This window comes from Zalophus californianus, chromosome 7 (assembly GCF_009762305.2).
Source record: "Zalophus californianus isolate mZalCal1 chromosome 7, mZalCal1.pri.v2, whole genome shotgun sequence".
In the NCBI taxonomy this organism is placed as follows: domain Eukaryota; kingdom Metazoa; phylum Chordata; class Mammalia; order Carnivora; family Otariidae; genus Zalophus; species Zalophus californianus.
Genome location: NC_045601.1, coordinates 44,347,342 through 44,369,891, shown reverse-complemented (window position 1 = coordinate 44,369,891; position 22,550 = coordinate 44,347,342). Strand labels below are relative to the sequence as shown.

The following is a 22,550-nucleotide window of genomic DNA, read 5'->3' as shown; positions in this document are numbered from 1 at the left end:
AGTGTGGCCTTGGGCCTGTGTTGGTCCTTTGGCTGCTCTCCACTGTAGGACAGTGGCTTGGAGCCTGGGTGGCCACCTCCCATTGTTGGGTGTTGGGTGTGCACTTGCTGGATTGGATATGGAGCTCCTCCTCAATTCTGTGCCTGGCATTCTGCTGGCCTCTGCTGTTCACTCTGCCCCCCAGCGGTCTCCCTCTCCTTGCTGACTGGCCCTCTGATCCTTGCTGATGCTGTGGCCTCCAGGTATCTGGCTGTGAATGTGTTTGGTCTCCAGCCTTGGGGGCCCCTCCCAGATGGAACCCCTCGCCCCACCCCAGGTAAGCCAGCCTGCACCCCTTTGCAGAGCACTCAGACGTCTGGCAAAACAGGAGCCCCAGGAAAGACTTCTGGGGGAACTAGAGTGCTTTCTGCTAATGACACTTCACCTCTCATCGTTCTCTGATGTGGCCTCTTCAGGTTGGTGTGGCTGTCCCAGAAGGAAACCAATGCTTTGCTTTCAATTTCCTCTCTATCTAGCATTCTTTCTCCCCCTGAGACTTCAATCCAGACAGGGCACCACTGGGCACCTGTGAGTCAACACTCACTTCTCCGATGTTAATTTTCTTTTCTCTTCCCACAGTCCATGGTGGGAGAGACAAGAACTCCCCCTGCCCCCGGCCCCCGCTCTTCCTCTCTATCATGGACTTCCTTGTCTCACATCCTCTTTCTGGGACACCAGACCTCCCAGTTGGGTCCTAAAGTAGAAAAGAGCAACCTTCCACATTCTGGAAGAAACCCTGATGTAGTTGGTAATATCAATTCTTTATATGTTGGAGGGAGAATTAGAGAATTTAGAATCCCTTCTCTGTCATTGAACCTGACTCTAGACCTCTCTTTGCTAAAGATGTCAGGAGGGGCACCTGGGTGACTCAGTCATTAAGTGTCTGCCTTCGGCTCAGGTCCTGATCCCGGGGTCCTGGGATCGAGCCCCGCCTTGGGCTTCGTGCTCAGCGGAAGTCTGCTTCTCCTTCTCCCACTCCCCCTGCTTGTGTTCCCTCTCTCACTGTCTCTCTCTCCATCAAATAAATAAATAAAACCTTAAAAAAAAAAAATCTCAGGAAAGTCAGCTTGGTGTTTGAAAGCTGATGAATGACCTCTCTGTTCTATAAAGGACCCGCTCTCTTTCTCTTCGTGGCTCAGTTTAACAGGTAGAAGGCTGTATGGGGCATGATTGATGGTGGAAAATTAAATTTCCAGAAAACTTTGTCCTACTTTTCTGGAAGACAGATGTATAGACAAATCACAGTGCAGCGTGAATAGTAGTAAAATGGAGCTATGCACAAATGCTAGGGGATTACAGAGAGAAGGGACTAGATCCACCGGTGGCAGAGAGGACTCTCCAGAGGAGACATTTTCTTGGGGTCTATAAACCTAGACTTTACTGATAGCATGCATCCCACAGTAAAACAGGGCCACTTGGTTCCCTGGTGATTGTCAGCTCCAATGGCTCATGTAGACAGCTTATAAATAAGTGAGATGCCCTTATCTGTTTGTTCTCTGAGCATCTGTTTTCCCACTTCTAGGAATTTAAAAACCTGCCTGCTGGTGTGGTCCTGTGTATGCACACGTAACCTTGCATGCAGTGGTCCTTGTCTCCCCACAGCCCCAGCGACAATAATGCAACAAACAATAACAACAATAATTGTCTTGTTCTGATCCTGCCACCACCTCCAACCCCTTCCTCAGTGAAGTTCCTCTGTCCTTCCTGCAGACAGAATTTCACTCGTCTTCCAACATTCTCAGACTCGTCTGAGATCCATGTGACAGTGTCCTAGGCCAAGCTAGGACATCCACTGCTTTAGCCATGCCTCCAGCGTGTGGTAGATGCTCCAAAAATATCAGTCCTTTTACTCACATATTTTCCACTTTGTGTATTCTTTCCATTGATCCAATTTAAGAAAAAAATTAAAAAGATACACGTTACCTAAACCAGTCCGTCCTTTCACGGCCTCTCACTCTTGGACAGCAAATTGAAGAAAAGCAATGAAAAATTGTACAGTTGCATGCAAACCATTCTAGGTGAAAGACCTTGCTTGAGACACAAGGAGAAGGTTAGGAAACCCACATTCCAATTAGATTTGCCACTGATTGATTACTGTGTTACATCACGTAAGACCTTTTGCCAGTCAATAGAGGTGAGATCTCATAAAGATTAATGAGATTGCTTCTAGGTACAAGCAAAATTCTTCTAGCCCACTCTGGGAGTGAAACTATCAAGGGAATTTGTACAAGCAAATATGGTAATATCCTACTTGGGATCATGTTTTCACAGGAGCAGGGGCTAAACAAACCTTAAAGCCACGGAATGCTGTTGCTTGCCATATAAAATCAAGTAAATTTTTCTCCTGTGGTACAGATGCACCACCTTTTTGCAATGAACATGTTCCTGAAATAGTACTTCCAAATAAATTTTTATAGATGATTTATATTTTTAACCTGGGAAATGTACAGGGTATTTCCTGTAAATTGAGAAATCATTTTGTATGATGAACAGTAACTATATCTGTTTCTACAGGTATTCTTTCCATACACTGAGTTTGTGAAAAGGGAAACACTCTTATAGTCCAATATTACCCCTCACACAAAGATTCATATTTTCAAAGTTAGCAGCCAAAATGCCTGTTATAGTTGCTGGATAAGAGTGAACAGGGTAGAGAGGAAGACACAGGAGGCCCAGCCTTGGATATCCCAAAGGCGTCTATATGCTCACACAGATTAATCCGTTAACCACTGACTGCCTTACACCTCCCAAACGTGTATGCTCTCTACGAAATAGAATCGGTGGGCTTATGGGCAAATGGACACTTTTAATCAATGTTTTCATTCATTCAAGTAAGGAATTGCAAACAGATTTGGTGAGCACCTCTAAATGTGGGTGTGTGTGTGTGTGTGTGTGTGTGTGTGTGTGTATAAAAGAGGAAAAGACAGGGAGACAGAGAAAACAAGACCGAAACAGAAAGCATAGTATTGAAAACAAGTCTTCTAATGTCCAAGTAAATAAAATTTCAAAACTCAAAGTCTTCTTTACTTTGGAAACTTATGACTTAGAAGCCTTAATAGAAACTAATTAAAATTTTAAAAGTCAGAATGTTCCAGTATGATTCAGTAATTCCTCTACTGGGCATTTACCCAAAGAAAACAAAAACACTATTTTGAAGAGATATATGCACCACTCTGTTCACTGCAGCATTATTTACAATAGCCACAATATTGAAGCAATGTAGGTGTCCATCAATAGGTGAATGGATAAAGAAGATGTGATACACACACACACACACGCACACACATACACACACACATACACACACGCACATACATATATACAGTGGAATATTACTTGGCCATAAAAAAGTGAGATCTTGCCATTTGCGACATGTATGGATCTCAAGGGTATTATGCTAAGTGAAATAAGTCATAGGAAGACAAATACCATATACTTTCACTTATATGTGGAATATAAAACACAAAACAAATGAATAAAAACAGAAACAGAATCATAAATACGGAACAAACAGGTGGTTGCCAGAGGTGAGAAGGTTGGGTGATGGCGAAATAGGTGAAGGGGATTAAGAGATACAAAATTCCAATTATAAAATAAATAAGTCACAGGATGAAAAATAAGAAATGACGATATAGTCAATAATATTGTAATAATGTGTGGTGACAGATGGTGACGACACTTATTGTGGTAAGCGTAGCTTTATGTATAGAATTGTTGACTCACTGTGTTATATACACTTGAAACTAATATAAGGATGTTTATCAGCTATACTTCAGTTAGACAAAAAAGAGTGTACCAATTAGCCATGCTTTAAAATCCTGCCAATTAAGGTATGCTCGTTGCCTAAACATGTTCATTTGGCCTTTAAGTGATTTTCATAGATATGAAATCTTTTGATAGAAATTTCGAGTTGTGTTTTTACTTCAAGTCATCCTCCCAGCCTTTCTTCAAGCAAAATTCTTTAAATAACATCATTGGTAATTTCTCATAGTTTTCTCCAGGTAATTACTTCCTTGGTTTCTTGAAACATCACTGATTATTAATAAAATGAAAGAAAGAGTAAGAGATTTTATGTGTTGGTTTCAAGATTAGAGGATTTTTTTTTAAACCAGTGATCTAGTTTGGGCTCATTTTAAAGACAATCCTATATGCTATAAAGGATTTAGTTAGGGGATACAATATGAAAAGATAATGGACTTGAAAAGAGCTAGTTTGTAACAAATAGCTTCTCTAATTAGGCAGTGTAACATAAGAATTAAGAGCAGGCAGACGCCAAATGGTTTCATTAGAAACATCTTTCTATGTAAGAATTCTCTTTCTTTTCAAATAAAAATGTCCTTGAGGTAATAACAATATTTTACTATGTAAGATGTAAACAAAGTGGTTTAGTAAACATAACCAAATTTATACTTCCAAATTATTATTATTCCTCAAAGTGCTTTATATTATACACTTATTTAAATGTGCCTACCATTGTTCAACATATTGTAGAATTTCTTTGACATCTTCAGAGCCAATTTTAAGTCATGCAGATTTCTTTATAATTTATCCTTCCTTTGGATCCCAAAAGTGTTACCTAGCTTAATCCAGTATTTGTGTTCTTTCCAAAAAATAAAACCTACTCTTGAAGAATGAGCAATTGCTTCCATTAAGGATATTCCAGTGAGTGCTCTGAAAGTGATTTCAGAAAGTTCAAAATGTTTTTGAGCAATGAGAGCTTCATTAAAATACAGCCATGACCTTCCAGCGTGACTACCTTGAATGACAACCATGTCCAGATTGAACAAATTCCAGTGTGTTAAAGAAGATTAGACATGTAAACACCTGCACACCCTGTTCAATAAGTGGCAGCTTTCTTTCCCTTAAAAAAAAAAAAAAACTCATTATTTTCAAGGCACACCTTTCATTATGTATAAACATAGCTGGTGTAGTAGGCAGAACAATGGCCCTCCAAAGAAGTCAAAGTTCTAATCCCGGCAATATGTTACTTTACTAGACAAAGGGACTCTCAGATGTGATTCAATTAATGAAACTGAAATGAGATTATCCTAGCTTCTTTGAGTGACCTCAATATAATCACAAAGGTCCTTTGAAAAGAGGAGCCAGAATCAGAGGGTGAGACGGTGTGGCAATGGAAGCGGAGGTCAGAAAGTCAGAGATACCTGAGGATGCTACCCTCCTGGCTTTGAAGACAGAGAAAGGAGCCACAAACTGAGGAATGCAGGTCACCCTAGAAGCTGAGAAAGGCAAGGAAAAAGATTCTTCCCGAGAGCCCACAGGACGTACACAGCTCTGTGAACACCTTCATTTTAGGACTTCTGACCTCCAGAACTGTAAGATAATGAATTTATATTGTATGAAGCCACTAAGTTTGTGGTCATTTGTTACAGCAGCAACAGAAAACGAATACATTTGAAGACAATATTTAATTCTGCCCCCCCACACCCCAGGCAGATGTGAAGGTGCTGGCCTTTTGAAGGTCTTCTCCAAAAGGAACCCAAAACACACGGTTGCAAGGGAAATCTTCTCTTGCCTGTCTGTGCTGGTGTTTCCATTCTTTGAGAAAAGGATCCTGCCGAGGACCTATTTCTTCTCTGTGGTCACTAAGATGCCAGTGCTCCCAATGCCACCTAGATGGACTCCTTGGAGGACCACTTTGGTGCTGTCTGCCATGGATAGACATACAGGAAAACACTCCTGCATTGTGACTGGTTGCCTTTACAGAAGTGCTCATTTTGATTCAATCACTACACAAAATTCACGTGTAAATAAGTGCTTAAAGCAGGAGGGTGTACTTGCACTAAAAAAAAGAAAAAAATGTGCATTAGCCTGCTTACTTTGTCAATGCTTTTGAAAGGAGGTGTTTGTTAATAAATCATAAATCTGTAAAAGTCTTTGAAGTGCATCAAGAGTGAAGGGTACAGTCTTAAAGCTGCCAAGACTTCCCCCCTCAAATAAATAAATAAAATCTTTTTTTAAAAGGAGGGGCACATAGGGAGCTCAATTGGTTGAGCATCCTGCTTTTGGTTTCTGCTTAGATCATGATCTCGGAGTCCAGAGATGGAGCCCTCCATCAGGCTCCACACTCAGCAGGGAGTCTGCCTCTCTCTCTCTCCCTCCCCCTCTGCCCCTCGCCTTACTCGAGCACACTCTAAATAAATAAATAAATAAATAAATAAATAAATAAATAAATAAATAAATAAATAAATAAAATCTTTTTTAAAAAGCTGCTAAGACTTTTTAAGACTCAGACCATGAGAATTCATAAAAACACCAACCTATGAGAAAATAGCAGGAACTGTTTTTGTCCTTCTTCCCGTCCTCCCTCTTCTTTATATCTTCTGGGTCAGGAGCCAATTCCAATTCCAGATCCCTTGAACAGAAAGACGGGATGTAGCTGAGCATTTTCTGGAGCCATCAACTGGGGACTCTGTGGTCACTTTAGGAGTTGTGACACCATCTGTGCCAGAGAATGAGGGCAGGAAGTAGGAACTGCACAGAACACTCGCCTTCAACTCCTTTGGCCAAAGTCATCTCAGTAAGCAGCTTTAGGCAGTACTAGTTACCTCAGTGACAGCAGATCCCCCCAGACGGTTCACAGAAGCAGAAGTTCTTCATCATTCAGCATCTATGATCTGCCAGACAATGAGATAAGCACCTCTGGACCTCGCTCAGGAGCTACCTTCTCAGTGAGTCCTTCCCTGACCACCCTGTTTAAAATCACAATCTCCTGCCCCATTCAGCACTCCCTCCCCTCTCCCCGGCTTTATTTTTCTCCATAGTTTTTATCACCATTGGCATACTATATATTTTGATTGTCACTTCCTACCTAAGATTACAAACTCCAAAAACGTACAGAATTTTTTGTTATTAATTAGATTTCTTATTCCCTGGGATCGTGCTGGGCACCTAGTAGACCCTCCACAAGTATTTTTTAGTGAATTAATAAAATATTTCAGGGGCCCTTGTGTGTACCAAGCACCATCTAGCTTCAGAAAATAAAACTGAGCGCAAGAGAGAAAAAATTCCTTTCTTCAAGGAACATAATTGTGTTTTAGCGTAATAAGTACAATTTGATAATACTGAGATCAATGGGAAAACCCTGAGGGGACACTTAATTTGGATTTAAGAAGCCAAGGAGGGCTTCTTGGAGGAAGTGTTGTCTCAACTGAGCTCTGAAAGATAAGTCTAAGTGGACCAGGTGAGGGGTAGTAAGAGAGATGGACGTGGGAACTCCGGGCAGAAGGAACAGCCAGTGCAAAGAAATGTGTTGAGAAGGACCATGACATGTTAAAAAACTAAAAATGCTTCTGCATGGAGTTTGAAAGAGGAATGGTCAGAGAACGAAGGGGAAGCTGGTGACAGATCACAAAGGGACTGATAAACCACGTTAAGGGACTTGGTCTTTATCTTGAGAGTTTCTAGAATAGTAATGGTATTATGAAATTTGCAATATAGAGAGTTCATTTGCATGGCCTGGTGAAGAAGAGGCAGTCAGGATAGGGCAAGTAAAGAGGTTCTAGAGAAATACAGGTGGCTAAAAAGACAGGACTTGGTGACTTATTTGTTGTGTGGGCGAAGAAGGATCAATTCATGTTTTATTCAGGCATATGTGTAGCAAGTATTTATTGAGCATATATTATATATACCTTTCTATGAGTTCTAGACATATAGCATAAAGAAGATCATGTTCTTGGCCTCATGAGGCTTCCTTTCCAAGTTATACTTAATTTTAATTTCTTTCTGTCCCACCAGAACATGAGGGAGTGAGATGTGCAAAGATACAGGGAAGAGAGTTCTAAGCAAAGGGAACAGTATGAATGAAGACTCTGAGCATGGCATGTTCAAGACACAGAAAGAGTGAGTGAAGTTACTGGCAGTAAGAGATGACACTGAAGAAGGAGGTAGGGGCCAGATTACATAAGGCTAGTGTATATTATTTTATAAGGCTATCACAGAAGATCAAGGAAAGCCATTTGGATTTATTCTAAGGAAAATTATTAGAATGCGCAGAGCAGGGGGTTGATGTGACCTAACTGGTATTTTTAGGTCACTGGGGCTGTGGCTGCTCATGGAGAGTTGACTGTACAGAAGCAAAAGTGGTCACGGCTAGACAGTTAGGAGGCCACTAACCAAAAGATGTGACTTGAAGCCAGGTGCTAACCACAGAGGTGGCTAGAGCTTGTGGGATACATGTATAAGATAAAGCCAATAGGGTTTTCTGAGTATTTGTATCGGGGACGTTGGAGAGAAAAAGAGGAGTTAGGAATGATTCCTTGGTTATTGGCCTCAGCCACTGGGTTGTGCCATGCAGTGAAATGAGGAACACGGGGGAAGAGCAGATGTGGAGCAGAAAATCAAGATTCTGCTTTGGCCACTTAGGCTTGAGCCTCCTGTTAGACATCCAGGCAGAGCTTGCTATAGGTTGCTGGGGATAATGTATCTGGGGTTCAGGAGAGAGGTGGGGGCTCATAATATTAATTTGGAATCATTTTCAAATAGATGGGGCTGAAAGTTATGATCTGATTACATTACCAATGGGGTGAATATAAATGGAGAAGAGAAGGAAACTGAAAGCTGAGCCTTGGGACCTACCAACATTCAGAGACTGGAGGGAAAGAGGAGAACCAGAAGAATGTGATAAACCCTGGAAGCAAGTCAAGGAAGTGTTTCAGGAGGGAAAGAGTGACCCCTTGGATGTCAGGGTTCAGGGTTCAGACCTGAGCAACTAAGTCTCCAGTGACCCCATTCAGCGGGGGGAGAACAGTATGGAGACAAAGATACGAGTTATGTTTACGCCATTCTAAGCTGTGGGCATTTTTGGTGCATCCACACCAGATCAGCAGGCTCTGGAGTCTAAGAGACGGGTCCAGATTTGAGATGTAGATTTGGAAGTCATCAGCAGAGAGATGACTTTTAAAGCCAGAACAGTAGGTGACATCATTCGGGGTAAGTGTGGAGAGACGAGAACAAACATGCTGGCAAAGTCCTGAAAGCAAAGCATATGAGAAAGGAGAGTGGATCCAGGAACCCCTAAAGTAGGCACTCATAAAGGAGTCTGACAAGGAGGCTTGAGAGATGAAGTGATGGGTGAGGAGCCTGGCAGGTAAGAGCACCAGCTGGAAGGGGTGTCAGATGCTACGCTGAGTACTGTAAGGACTAAAATGTCTCTGCTGGGTTCAAAAACAGGGAGTGTATTTTTTATCAGTTTTGATGGTGCTTGGGAAACAGAACCCAGATTACACTGAGTGGCTGAATGAAGTTGAGAGGGATGGAAGCAATGGCTGAATGCAACTCTTTTCAAGAAGTTTGGCAGGAAAGGAAGTAAGAGGTGGGTGACAGCCAGAGGGATATGTAGAATGTGAAAATGAGAGTGCCAAGGACTGAGCCCTCAGATGTGACAACTTTGAGGGACAAAAAGAACAAAGTGAGTCTCCCCCCAAAAAAACAGAAGGACGGGCCAGAGAGGCGGGAGGGAAGAAAAAAGACATAAATCAGGAGAGCCGAGAGTTCAGTGGGAGAATGATGAGTGACGCCAAATGCCGCAGAAGCAGCACCACGTAGCTTTGGTGATCGTGGAGAATAGAGGTGTCAGTATCGCCGTATCTTGAGGAATGAATGGGGCCAAGATACGAGAGGCAGTGGCTGTAGATAAATCTTTCAGGAAGCTGGCTGTGAAGAGGGAAAAATAAATAGCTACAGAGCATTTGGGCCTCCAGGGTAAAAGCAGCATGGGCCTATATGGCAAAGGAAAATAGCCAACAGAGAGGAAGGGATCAAGAAGGACGTGGGATAGATGCTGGAAGCGAGGTCCCTTGAGGAGCAGAACAGGAGGGTCCCAAAGAACAGAGGACAGGGTCAGCTTCAGGGCCAGGCAAGTTCTAGGGGAACACTGGCTGTGAACTTCAGGAAAGAGATGTGTGTTCATTGGCAGCTGTCCGCTTGGACCAAGATGTAGAATGTCTTGATTCACCAGATCTGCTGGGTCCATAGCAAAGCTGAGCATGCAGTGGGCACTCAGTAAACACCAGTTGAATAAATAAATAAGGGATGCGTATAAGGCAATGAAAATCCAATTTTGCCTTTTTTTAATAAAACCCGGAATAGTCGAGTTAAACCTAGAAATAGAGCCCAAAAAGTACAATATGTTCTCCTGTAGCTCTTGAAATTGTTCCTGCATGCTGTTTTAATGCTGGGAGGAATCAAAAGTAATGCAAAATTAATGTAGAATTAGTATTTCATCAGAAAACTGTCATTTCCTTCAATATGTGCTTTGAAATGTGTGCTTTCTTCAATGTTATTGTTAATGTTCTTCTGTTCGATGAATTTTATAAATAAGAAATCCAAGTTAGTAGTGCTTGGCTGACTTAAGGCTACCACTTCTCCAAAAACACTCAAGGTAGCCACACAGTATCAAAGACCCATCGCTAAAACCAAACTCTTCAAATTCCTTTTTTTTTCCTTCGGTGAAAATGCTGGGTATGTAAGAAAGAAAAAAAAAATCATAGCCAGGTTTGTGATTGTCTTCCTGGGAAGAGGTATCACATCACAGAGTGGATGTTGATGAATGGATGTTTTCAGCAAAATAGCTCCATAGATTATGCTGCGATGACTAGAAAGTAGGAGCTTCCATTCCAGTGACACGATTCTAATTCTCATACACTTTCGCTTATAACCTGCCCCTTATTTAATATAAAAAATGCAGACGGCCAGTGATTAATTTTTCAATACCTTCAGAGTCTGCCCACTCTCCCAGAGTGCTCTAAGTGTAAGCCAGAGCACCTGAGCCTGCTAGACTGAGTCGAGGCTGACCCAGCCTAGACCGGTGTTGTTATAACTGGATCCGGTACAGTTTCTACCCCACCTGGACCTTGACTGCTTACACTCACTTTGTACAAGAAGAGTGGCAGACCTGGGATCATCTTGGCTCTGACACTTACTACTGTGTGACTTAAAGTAAGTCGCCTATTATCTTCAGTACTCTGATTTAGCATCTGTAAAATGGGAAAAATAACCTAACAGCATTCTGCCTGTTATATGGTAGACATTCAGTAAATGTGAACTTGCTTTCTACTTCTAAAATCCAGTTTACTGATAATCAGAGCTTGTTCTTAAACCTGATTAAAGGTCCAGTGATGCTCAGCCAGAAAGAATTTGTCCTCTGGGACAGCTCTGCTCTCACCTAAAGCAGATTTCCCTACAGCAGAGCTAGAGAGTGCATGTCTCCTAATTGTCTGTCTTCCAGCGGTCACCTAGATTTCTAGGTTCTTGTCCCAGATTTTCAGTGCAGGGTAGTGTCTTTTTTTCCCCCCTTTCTTTCTTTCTGTCTTTGAGAGTTGAAGTCAAAGAAGCAAAGTGAATGTATTTTAACAGCTAGGAAGTTCTGATGGACTGGCACGAGGGGACATAGAAAAGTCACACGTTTAAATCCTTAGCAGTGACAAGAAAAGTAGTTTGGTGAAAATCTTTTTCTAAGTCTCGGAAATAGGACATTTCCTGGAAAATGGCTGTCATATAAGCAGCACAATGACACATTTTATTAGTTTGGCTCTCCTGGGCAACATGATGGAAACATGGCTTCATCCAATATGAATCTTTTAAGACAATAAAACCTAAACATTAAGTCCTAAGGCATAGGGTTGGTGGGGGTGGATCTGTTATGAATAGAGTAACTCTGAGAGGAATAAATCCGAGAGGTGGAGGGAAGGGGGGTGTCTACCAGAAAAGTCTGTTCCTGATGAAAGATTTTCCCAGTTGGATTTTTCAAATGCCTCTGGGATGGGTACGTGTCCAGGCCACTGAATTGAAGTGGTTCTTGATTACATGTGTGAATGTGCATTTTCCAAATTATATTCCACTCTCTTCAGCTGGACTGTCTGCCGAAAAAGGACTTTTGTTGTGTCTGTGATACTGAAAATTGTCCTTTTTTAAGATCCTTCCCTGTTAATGCTTCAGTTTTACTCACTGGAGATGAATTTATAATATATATCACTTTTAGAAACACAGGAGAATTGCCAATTAAAAGCAGAGGAAGGCAAAGTAGGGAAATGTTCTCTTTCCTGGAATCACCTACTATCTGCCTCAGGTTCAGCCTCTGACAGCTGGGCCACGTGAGGGGAGCTTTTTCCCTATGAATAGCCGGAGGGGAGCGCTAATGAGGAGCCAGAGGCTGGCGGAGGAGTCTCTTTTTGGCAGACAATTAGAAAGAGGGATGAGATCACCTCCTCATTATGCTCTACTGGAATGGGAGCCGTTGGGTAGCGGGTTTTGTGTTTTGTTTTAATTTTTTTACAAACCATCTGCTTCCCTTGAGAAAGACTGATCTGACTCTTGTAGGTTTTTTATACGCTCATAACATGTGTTGTTGTATATATTTTGAAAGCAGTATATACTCAAGAGAAGAAATTTGGAAACCACAGAGAATTTGGGCAGTGCGATTGTGAGGGTTCAGTTACCTTATCCAAAAATGACCGTTGTTAACGTTTTATGCTTACAGATCCTGATTTTTTCCTTCCAGAGATTTTTATGACTGATAATATGATATGTAGATCTTTGATCAAGGAATGAACATTTATGTGAACATAACTGTTAGCCAAACCAAACATGGTATAGAAGGAAGATGGAGGAACTCCTGTTTTCCTCATGATACCACCCAGGCTCAGGGGGACGTCCATTCCCTTCCAAACACTGAGAGAATGGAAGAAAACTCTCCTTTTTCTCCATTCCTTCTTACTTCACCCCAAGGAGGAAATAGCGAATTCAATATCCAATAGGGAACTTTACCACTTGGTGGGATTGTTATGTCTTAATAGGAAAGAAAAAGGAGGAAAAAACTGCCATCCATGTTTCATTTCTGCCTGCTTTGTGGATTGATAAGGACTGTCCCTTGCTCGAAGGACCCCTGAAACAGAGGCCTCAGCTTGATGGCTGTTTTCCTCAGTATATCTGCCTAAGAAAGATTAGGCTAAGTTAAAACTGAAGTGGGAAATAAGAGGCAACACTGTCTTCAGCAAACCAGATCTAATGTTAATACAGTTGGCATCTGATCTCCATTTGGTTCTGTGGGTCTTTTAGGTGACCAAGTGGAATTGTCAATATTCAACAAATTTGACCTACAAAAATAGCCAATCCAAATGGGTCAAGCTCTTATTTTCTGCGGGATAGAATCTGGAAGAGAGCAGAAGTAAGCGATGGGAACCACAAATACGCAACATTAAAGAAAACAGTACAGGTAGCTTGTTAGCCACAAAAGACAGCCTCTAAACATAGACATTTTATCAGAGTGACTCAGTTTTTCTGAAGATATTTAAGGCGCATAAGCTGGAGCTAAAGGACAAGCCATGTTGAGTCTTTAAGTCTGTAAGAACAAAATGGAAATGCTAGGGAGATTTCCTGAAATGCCTGTTTTTGGTTTGCAGAGCAGTTCTCCCATCCAGGTTACCTATTCTGCTTTGTCATCTTCATCATGTTACAAAGCTTGTACGCACACAAGTCAGAAAACATAAAAATAGCATGACAGGCTAACTTTATGACTCTTACCCGATGCTCTGGTATTTGTTCCTTTTCATAAATTACAGTAACTCTTTGAAAGGGATAAAATCTAAGTCACAAATTTGCTCTTTTAGAAGAAATCACTTCTTATGGAAAGAAGTAGCCTACTGGTCTTTTGCTGCACCTCCAGACAAAGCTACTCATTCTTTTTTAAAATACAATGAATTTTGTTTATACTTTGGATTAATTTGGTGAAACTGTAGAACTAACTCAAAGAAAAAATTCAACAAAAGCCTAAAATGTACCATTTACTTTAAGTGCTATGTGACTGTCTACATTTTCTGTTTTGATTAAAACAAACAAAAATACTAGGGGCACCTGGGTGGCTCAGTCGTTTGGGCCAACTCTTGATTTCAGCTCAGGTCATGATCTCACAGTCGTGGGACTGAGTCCCATGTCGGGCTCTGTGGTCAGCGGGAAGTCAGCTTGAGGATTCTCTCTCCCTCTCCCCCTCCCCCAACTCACAGGCACCATTCTCTCTCTCTCTCTCTCTAAATAAATAAATCTTTAAAAAACAAACAAAAATACTCTACCGTACCTATCTGAAATCAATGTCACCGTGCCCTTTTTGAAAAGTATAATTTATCTCCAACTGATCTAACAACTATAATAAATGCAGATATCTAAATTCAAAATTTCATTTGAAGTTGTATAAGAGTTTGGAGGAAGATATGGATTTGGCCCAAAAGGCTTACTTTAATATTACCCCAAATCCAAGAACAAATATAGGGGATATTGGACCATTATGCATTAAACACATTTTTCTGGATTCAGTTTAATAGAATTGAATTTCTTCATCAACCGGCACCGAAGGAGGCCTCTGGTATAGATGTTTTATTGGCAGTACCAACTGCATGAAGGTGAAATAGAACTAGAAAGACAGAGAGAGTGAGAGGTTGCAGTAATCCAATGGTAAGTGTGGTATTGATTGGCAGTTACTATGGTATATCATACCACAAGTGAGGTTGTTGCACTTTGCATGGTTATGAGATATGTCATGGGGACAGGATATATGTTATTTTCCTTATTTAATCATTTTGCACTAATTTTGAGAGTCATGTAACACAATTACATTTAACCATCACAACCTTATATTAACATGCTGGTGATTGTACAATGAAATTCTGTGGAAGTCAGAAATGTATCATCATAATCATCCAAGTGTAATTGGCCTCAACTAATCAAGTTATGTAGTGGCTCTGAGTTCTGCCACTTAAGTTTATTCACAAAGACACTGTAGAGACATAGACACAAATCAACTAAATATACACATGGATAAAGACATAGACACACATCAAGTAAAGTTGAAGGGATAAAATTCATGTTTTGTACAAGAAATAAGTTAAATAAAATCAGTGGAATGGCAAGCGAGAAAGTCATGGGAGCAGCAGAATTAGAGACAGAGTAAGGCCAGAAAAAGTTCATTTTTTTTATTCAGCAAGCATTTACTGGGCATCTACTAAGTCCCAGGTTCCAGGTGAGATGGTGTAGGAAAATACAGTGAGAGAGGAGTGACCATGTTAGGGGAGGGAAGGGACTTACAAGTGAGCATGAAAACCAGATTGAGTGTGTCTGAATCCAGACAGAGGTGGTCTGGGGAGTGTTGGCAAATGGAGTTAGCATAGAAAGGAAGAGAGAAGCTTGAGTGGGTATTGACAAGAAGAGGGGGGTTTGGGGTGTGTGTGTGTGTGTGTGTGTGTGTGTGTGTGTGTGTGTGTGTGTGTGTAGGAGAGAGCACAACTAAGTGTGATTGAAGACTGCAGGGAAAGATCTAGTGGTAAGAGATTGGCTGAAGCTGAAAAGACAGGGAGGGAGAGAGGAGAAAAAGTTAAATGATGCTGTGATCCTCCAATGTGTACTTTAAAAATATATATAATATTATTTAATGTTGACTTCTGTTGTCCTAAAAGCAATGTCAACAGAGACTTTTTAAGTTATTATTGAATAACTTTTAGAAGCTGCACTTGAACTCGGTGAAGTCTAGGAGTCCAGACACTAGTATTTGAGCCCCAACTCTAGCACTGACTTGCTTTATTATTGGAGGCTCAGTTTCCTTACCCATAAAATGGGTATAATCATAACTCCTTTCAAGTGCTGTTTTTGGAGATAAAGTAAAAATAATGTGTTTTGCAAACTGTAAATTTATAGTAAATAAATACAAACTATATATAAATACAAACTGTAAATAACACTTACAACCTACTGTAAATGTTATTTAAAGATATCATGTTTATATAATAATCCCGGAGCTATCACCACTGCTTCAGAGAATGTGCCCCAACCACTGAGCACCATACACCTCAGTGCCTCCATCAATAGAATCAGACAACTTAGGATCGTAGACCTCTCTAGAGGGCAGGTAGCATCTAAAGACAAATGATGTGGAAGAATCAGTTTAAATCTTTAGGCTAAAAAAGATGTAAAACTAAGGTTGTAATGAACACTTTTTTCCCCGCAGTATTCTTAATGTTTTTTGAGATTTTTCAGAGCGTAAGAGGGATGAAATCTTGCCATTTGCAATGACGTGGGTGGAGCTAGAGAGTATAATGCTAAGCGAAATAGGTCAGAGAAAGACAAATACCATATGATTTCACTCATGTGGAATTTAAGAAATGAAACAAATGAGCAAAGGGATAAAAGAGAGAAAGAGGCAAACCAAGAAACCGACTCTTAACTTATAGAGAACAAACTAATGGTTTCCAGAGGGAAGGTTGGTGGGGAGATGGGTTAAGTGTGTGATGTGGATTAAGGAGTGCACTTGCTGTGATGAGCTCAGGATGTTGTCTGCAAGTGTGGAACCACTATATTGTCAACCTGAAACTGATATTACACAGTATGTTAACTAACTGGAATTTAAATAAAAACCTTTAAAAAATAAACAGAAAAGGGAAAAAAGATAATTATGAAATAGTATTCATTTATTTATTTTTTGGTGTTGATATTATATCATTTCTTTTTGGATATAGAGATATATGCAAAGAAAGGTAAATCTACTGGGCGCCTGGGTGGCTCAGTCGGTTAAGCGGCTGCCTTCGGCTCAGGTCGTGATCCCAGGGTCCTGGGATCGAGTCCTGCATCGGGCTCCCTGCTCGGCGGGGAGCCTGCTTCTCCCTCTCCCTCTGCCTGCTTCTCTGCCTACTTGTGCTCTCTCTCTATCTCTCTGTCAAATAAATAAAATCTTAAAAATAAAAAAGAAAGGTAAATCTACTAAATATTATTAATGACTGAATCAAAAGGGTTTTTGTTCTTTGTCTTTTTTTAACAGTCCCAATTGTGGGCATCTGTTATCACACTTCTCTCTTCTATTACTCCAGCAACCACTTTGCTAAGGAGTTAAGCCACCAGAAAAGTATTGGAAAATTATTTTGTCAGTATGTTTCATGCTATATGACCACAGGGAAAAGGCTGGAGCCAAAAAACCACTAAAAAGTAATAGCCTGTGTACTAACAGACATTGCCAAATGTTTATTTTCTTCTGTAGTTACAGATGCAGTGATGAGACCTCTACCTGGGGCAATACCTGTCATTGACCTGCATTAAAATGTTTAAAAAAAACAACCAAAAAACCATGACAGAATTCCCACTGATACCAACAGTTTGAGTGACCTTAAGTGTATCACTCCATCTCTTGAAACTTCTGAGTCCCCAGCTTTTAAAGAAAGGCAGTGAGGGGATTCTAGCTGATTCTGAACTGAGGGACAGTTGTAAATGTATATGAGCATTTTTTTCTTTTTAGCGGCCATAGCCCAGCGATGCTAAATGCCCTGCAGAGAGCATGGGGCAATCCTGCATAATACACTGTCCCATCCAAAATGCCCCCAGCAGCCTGAAATAGCCCGAATGTCCCTTCTTACAGTCATGATACCAAGTCAAGTATCTGTCCATTCATTAATTCATTCAACCACCCATTATTGAGCCCCTACTGTATGCTGGGCACCAAGCTTCCCTAGCTGAATATTCCAGAAACCCTGGCTCGAATTGTATCCTTCTTTATCTTTTCCCCTTCCTTTTAAAGGTCTTCCCCATCCATAGGGCCACGTGACATGTACAAGTAAGGATTTTTCAGTTCAACCCATTAAAGGAATAGATCCCAGGACTTATCCGCTGCTTTGGGGTTTCTAATGACATTGAGAACCAAAAAGGCTCCCTCAGTCCTCCCCAAAGTTTGAATGTTGGCCTGGTTTGCCTTTAATAATTCAGGAATGGAAGCCTTCAGCTCCACTGACCAAAGGCTTCCAGTTGGACAATGAAATCCAAATCGTGGGGCATGTAGCTAAATATTTCAACTGTTGATTCAATCATTTCTAATTTTTCAAACAAAACACCAACTGTTTTTTGTCCAGTGAATAATTTTCACTGGCAAACTCAAATTTCCTAGTATACTTAAATGGCATTTGAAGCCAGTTGTACTAACTGCCTTGGAGCGTTTTACCATATCAAGTAGGATCATTAACTTGCTAATTAACTGTGCAGTGAGCAACCCTGGGCTATCCTGCAATCCTAGCAGCCGCCACCCTGATGCATGGTCCCTCTGGGGGTGCTGAGACCTCTGGACTCAGACCCCAGCCATCACGCCGTTACTCAGCATTCACATGGCCCTTCCTCACAGCACCCTGCGGGGAAAGCTTACAATTCTGATTGCTCGTGTTGCAAAGGAGACCAAGGCACAGAGAAGAGTGAGAGTCTGCCGGATCGAAAAAAACTTTTGGGATAGAGGGGATTTCTGAGTGCTGTTTACGGTGCCCAGAGTCAGGCTGACGGTCAGGCATGCTTTGCAAATATACAAACATTTTTCATCCTTTAATGAATCTTAGATGTTACTGATCATTAAAAATCCTGTATGTACTTATTCAGTCACTATCATTGGGATGCTTCTCATGAACACAGCAGGGTGTGGGTACTGAGAATGGAGTCCTGCTCTCATAGACCTCTGGACACATGGGGATGTCAGACCTCGTGCCAGTCATTCTGTACTCATTACATATTGTTGCAGTTAACACTATAAGGGACACAGGACACGAGGAAAGCATCGATGGACCTGACTTAGCCTGGGAACCCAAGAGGCTCCCTTGAGAAGTCTTTAATGGGTTGAACTGAAAAATCCCTAAGCGCAGTCCTGAAGGAAAAGGAGGCAGGAGTTCAGGAGTTCAGGTGGGGCATTCCAGATTGAAGACCCTAAGGCAGGAAGGAAAGGCTTATTCTAGGTAGGATAGGATGCCAGTTTCGTCCAGGTGGCAAAAACGGGAGAGGGTGTCATGAATGGATTTAAGATGTTTAGAAGATGGAATTGTCAGAACTTGGTGACCGACACGACATAGGCAGTAGGAGTGGGGCAGTACAGGGATCACTGCCCTGCCCTTGACTTCTGGGTGGTGAGGTCACTTGTTTAGGATTCTAGCAGAGGCGTGGTACCGGGCAATGGGACAGGAGCACCAGTTCCTCATTCAGTACACGGAGTTTGACATCCTGTGGGACATAGTTTGTCTAGTGGAGAGCCTGCCTCACACGGAGTTAACAGACCAGCATTGAGACCCTTGTGATTTAGAAAATGTTTTCTCATCTATTATGTCTAAGCTTCTCAGTGAACTTTGGAGGAAGTCAGTGAGTTATTATCTTCATTATACTAGCAGGAAATTGAGGCTTCCTGAGTTAGCGATTTGCTTAAGGGCACACTGCTGTTAGGTAAGGATCTGGTGCTCAAATTCAAATCTTCCGACTCCAGGCACAAGAGTCCCCTCATTTCACCACGTTGACTTGCTACTTGATTGGGGCAACTCTCTACCAACTCCTGGGGCTTCCATGTCAAATGTAATCTCAGGATTAGCATAAAATATGTAAGAAGTGAAATCAAAGGTGTTTTTTTTTTTCTGTACCCTTTTTTCTTCCCTCTCTCTCTCTTTACTCTCTATTACAACAGTAATTTTTAAAGTATTGTAAACTTGAGAGTCATATTTGTATTTATATTTAGAGCAAATATATTTACAAGTAGTAAGGGGACAGTTATCTGGGAGAAATTAAGTTCAACTTTTGTCTAAATTATAATTGATAAAACGTGGTAAGACCTCTGCCTCCTCACCTCCCATCCCCAGATTTACTCCTAAAATAGAGGAACCATCTAAAATGGCTCAGCGTATTCTCCCCTCATGGGAGGTGTTCTGGGGGAGTCTGGGCACTGAGAAAGATGGGAGGGGGAGCTGCCCCAAAGCAGTCAGGGCAGGAGACCCTTCACCACCAGCCTGTCTCATCCATTGGCCTTTTGCCCTTTCCCTCAAAGCTTGGAACCCTCCTACACTGTTGGTGGGAATGCAAGCTGGTGCAACCCCTCTGGAAAACAGTATGGAGGTTCCTCAAACAGTTGAAATTAGAGCTACCGTTCGATCCAGCAATTGCACTACTGGGTATTTACCACAAAGATACAAATGTAGGGACCCGAAGGGGTACGTGTACCCCAATGTTTATAGCAGCAATGTCCACCATAGCCAAACTGTGGAAAGAGCCAAGATGTCCATCGACAGATGAATGGATAAAGAAGATGTGGTATATATACACAATGGAATATTATGCAGCCATCAAAAGGAATGAGATCTTGCCATTTGCAACGACGTGGATGGAACTGGAGGGTGTTATGCTGAGTGAAATAAGTCAATCAGAGAAAGACATGTATCACATGACCTCACTGATATGAGGAATTCTTAATCTCAGGAAAGAAACTGAGTGTTACTGGAGTGGTTGGGGGTGGGAGGGATGGGGTGGCTGGGTGATAGACATTGGGGAGGGTATGTGCTACGGTGAGCGCTGTGAATTGTGCAAGACTGTTGAATCACAGATCTGTACTTCTGAAACAAATAACGCAACATATTTTCAGAAAAAAGAAAAAGAAGATAACAGGAGAGGAAGAAAAGGGGAGTATGTCAGAGGGGGAAACGAACCATGAGAGATGATGGACTCTGAAAAACAAACTGAGGGTTCTAGAGGGGAGGGGGGTGGGGGGATGGGTTAGCCTGGTGATGGGTATTGAGGAGGGCACGTTCTGCATGGAGCACTGGGTGTTATGAACAAACAATGAATCATGGAACACTGCACCAAAAACTAATGATGTAATATATGGTGATTAACATAACAATAAAAAATTTAAAAAAAAAAAAAAAAGCTTGGAAGATGTTTAAGTAAAGTTAGTTTGTGCTTGTTTCAGTCTGTTTGACTGAATCAGTTCTGGGTCTACACAGACACTCAGGTTCAAGGGAAATACCTTCTCTCTAGGGCTGTTTTTTTGTTTGTTTGTTTGTTTGTTTGTTTGTTTATTACATGGGAAGCTTCCCCCCTGAACCTCCTGTTGTTGCTTACCTCCCTCCTTCCCTATAGCTCTTGGACTGCTTTGTGATCCCGGTGGTGATTTTGCTCTCCTGGTTCTTCCTGCTGATCCGGTACAAAGCTGTGCATTTCCTCGGCATCGTGGTCTGTATCCTGGGAATGGGCTGCATGGCAGGAGCGGATGTCCTTGTGGGAAGACATCAGGGAGCAGGTGAGTCCCTAGGTGTTCACCACATTATGTGCCTGTATGCGTGAGGCCAAAGCAAGACCCGGACATGTTCATGGTGGGGTAGAAACAAGGAACCTGGTCTTCCCAGTGTCTGTGTCTTACTCATGTTTGTTCCTCAACACCTTGAACAGTGGCACATGGGAGGTGCTCAATCCATGTTTCTTGAGTGAATGAAGGAGGCAAAATGCAAATTTTCTGCCCTATCTACATGTATTCAGAAACATTCGGATGGTGTTTAAAACTGGGGGTCAGGACCCATTCAGAGGATATTTTGGAGGCCATTGCTGCCTGGCCCAAACCAGCTGGTTAGACATGGTGTCAGTCAGTGGTCCTCTCCTAAACCGCAAGGGCCTTCCGCACACCCCACCCTCCCCCTCCAACTCTTTCTTTCTCAAGTCAGAAAGACTGAGCTTTCAGACCACTGGGTGGAGGTTGGTATATAAGCTAAGGGTGGATATTTGAAGTTTGAAGACCAGATTGGGAATACTTAATATTTTTATGGGGGTGGGGGGGAAGCTAAGTTTAGTCTCCTTGTGCATGGGTTTTTTGTTTGTTTGTTTGTTTGTTTATTTTTTTTTTGTGGGAAGGATTTGTGGTTATCATTCACAGCTTGTAGATCTGCAAGATTTACTCATCAAATTGCTATGAAGCTGATGGGCATCCCTGACTCAGGATGGTTTCCAGAGGATCCTTTTTTAAGCCTTGCTGTTCTTTAAAATGTACAAAAATTCTTATGCTACATAAGATTTTGGAGAACAGAAAACAATGACCTCCTTTTTTAATATAAAGAATGGGATAGAAAATATTCCCATTTCTATAGTTCTTGGACTTGATCTTCCTTCTAGGAAATTAGATGATAGTCAAAATTGGGACATTTGTCATAATGAGACTAAGTTGTATGAAGTACCTGAAATAAATACAATTTATCTTTTTAAGTTGCATCGTAGAACATTGTATCTGAAACAGACCTTGTTCAGCAACTTTACATGTGACCCACGAGAACACTAGGATACAGGGAAGCCAAGTGAGTTCCCAAGGTCCCAGAGCTACAAGAGCAGGGTCTAGAAGAGAACCCAAGGCTCTTGAACTCTGGGGAGGTTTTCCTTCCCTCTCCCACATCTCTGGGAGCTAAAGATACAACACGGAGCAAAAGAGAGACAGCCTCGGCCCTCACAAACCCACTGCGTACACAACATAATCAATCCTACCTCAGCAGATAGACTAAAAATACACACTCCAGCTTCTCCCAAATTCTCTTCTATGAAACACTGGTTCCGTGAGATATCAATAGATGCCATATGAAAGGGCCAGTTTTACACTGTATACCCATAGTGATCCTGATATGGATAATCTCTTTGGACCAATCAGATAGCTTTTTGTCTGATACAATGTGGCTAGTGGTTCTAAAGTCATAATTTAA

At 41.6% G+C, this 22,550-nt stretch overlaps 1 protein-coding gene across 1 annotated transcript in view; it reads left to right on the top strand.

The window, feature by feature from the left end:
* SLC35F1 (solute carrier family 35 member F1) overlaps positions 1 to 22,550 on the top strand; it is a 388,048-nt gene that overhangs the window by 322,282 nt on the left and 43,216 nt on the right. The window contains 1 exon segment of the mRNA XM_035728712.1: positions 20,953 to 21,112. Within this exon segment, the coding sequence (XP_035584605.1) occupies positions 20,953 to 21,112 (160 nt within the window).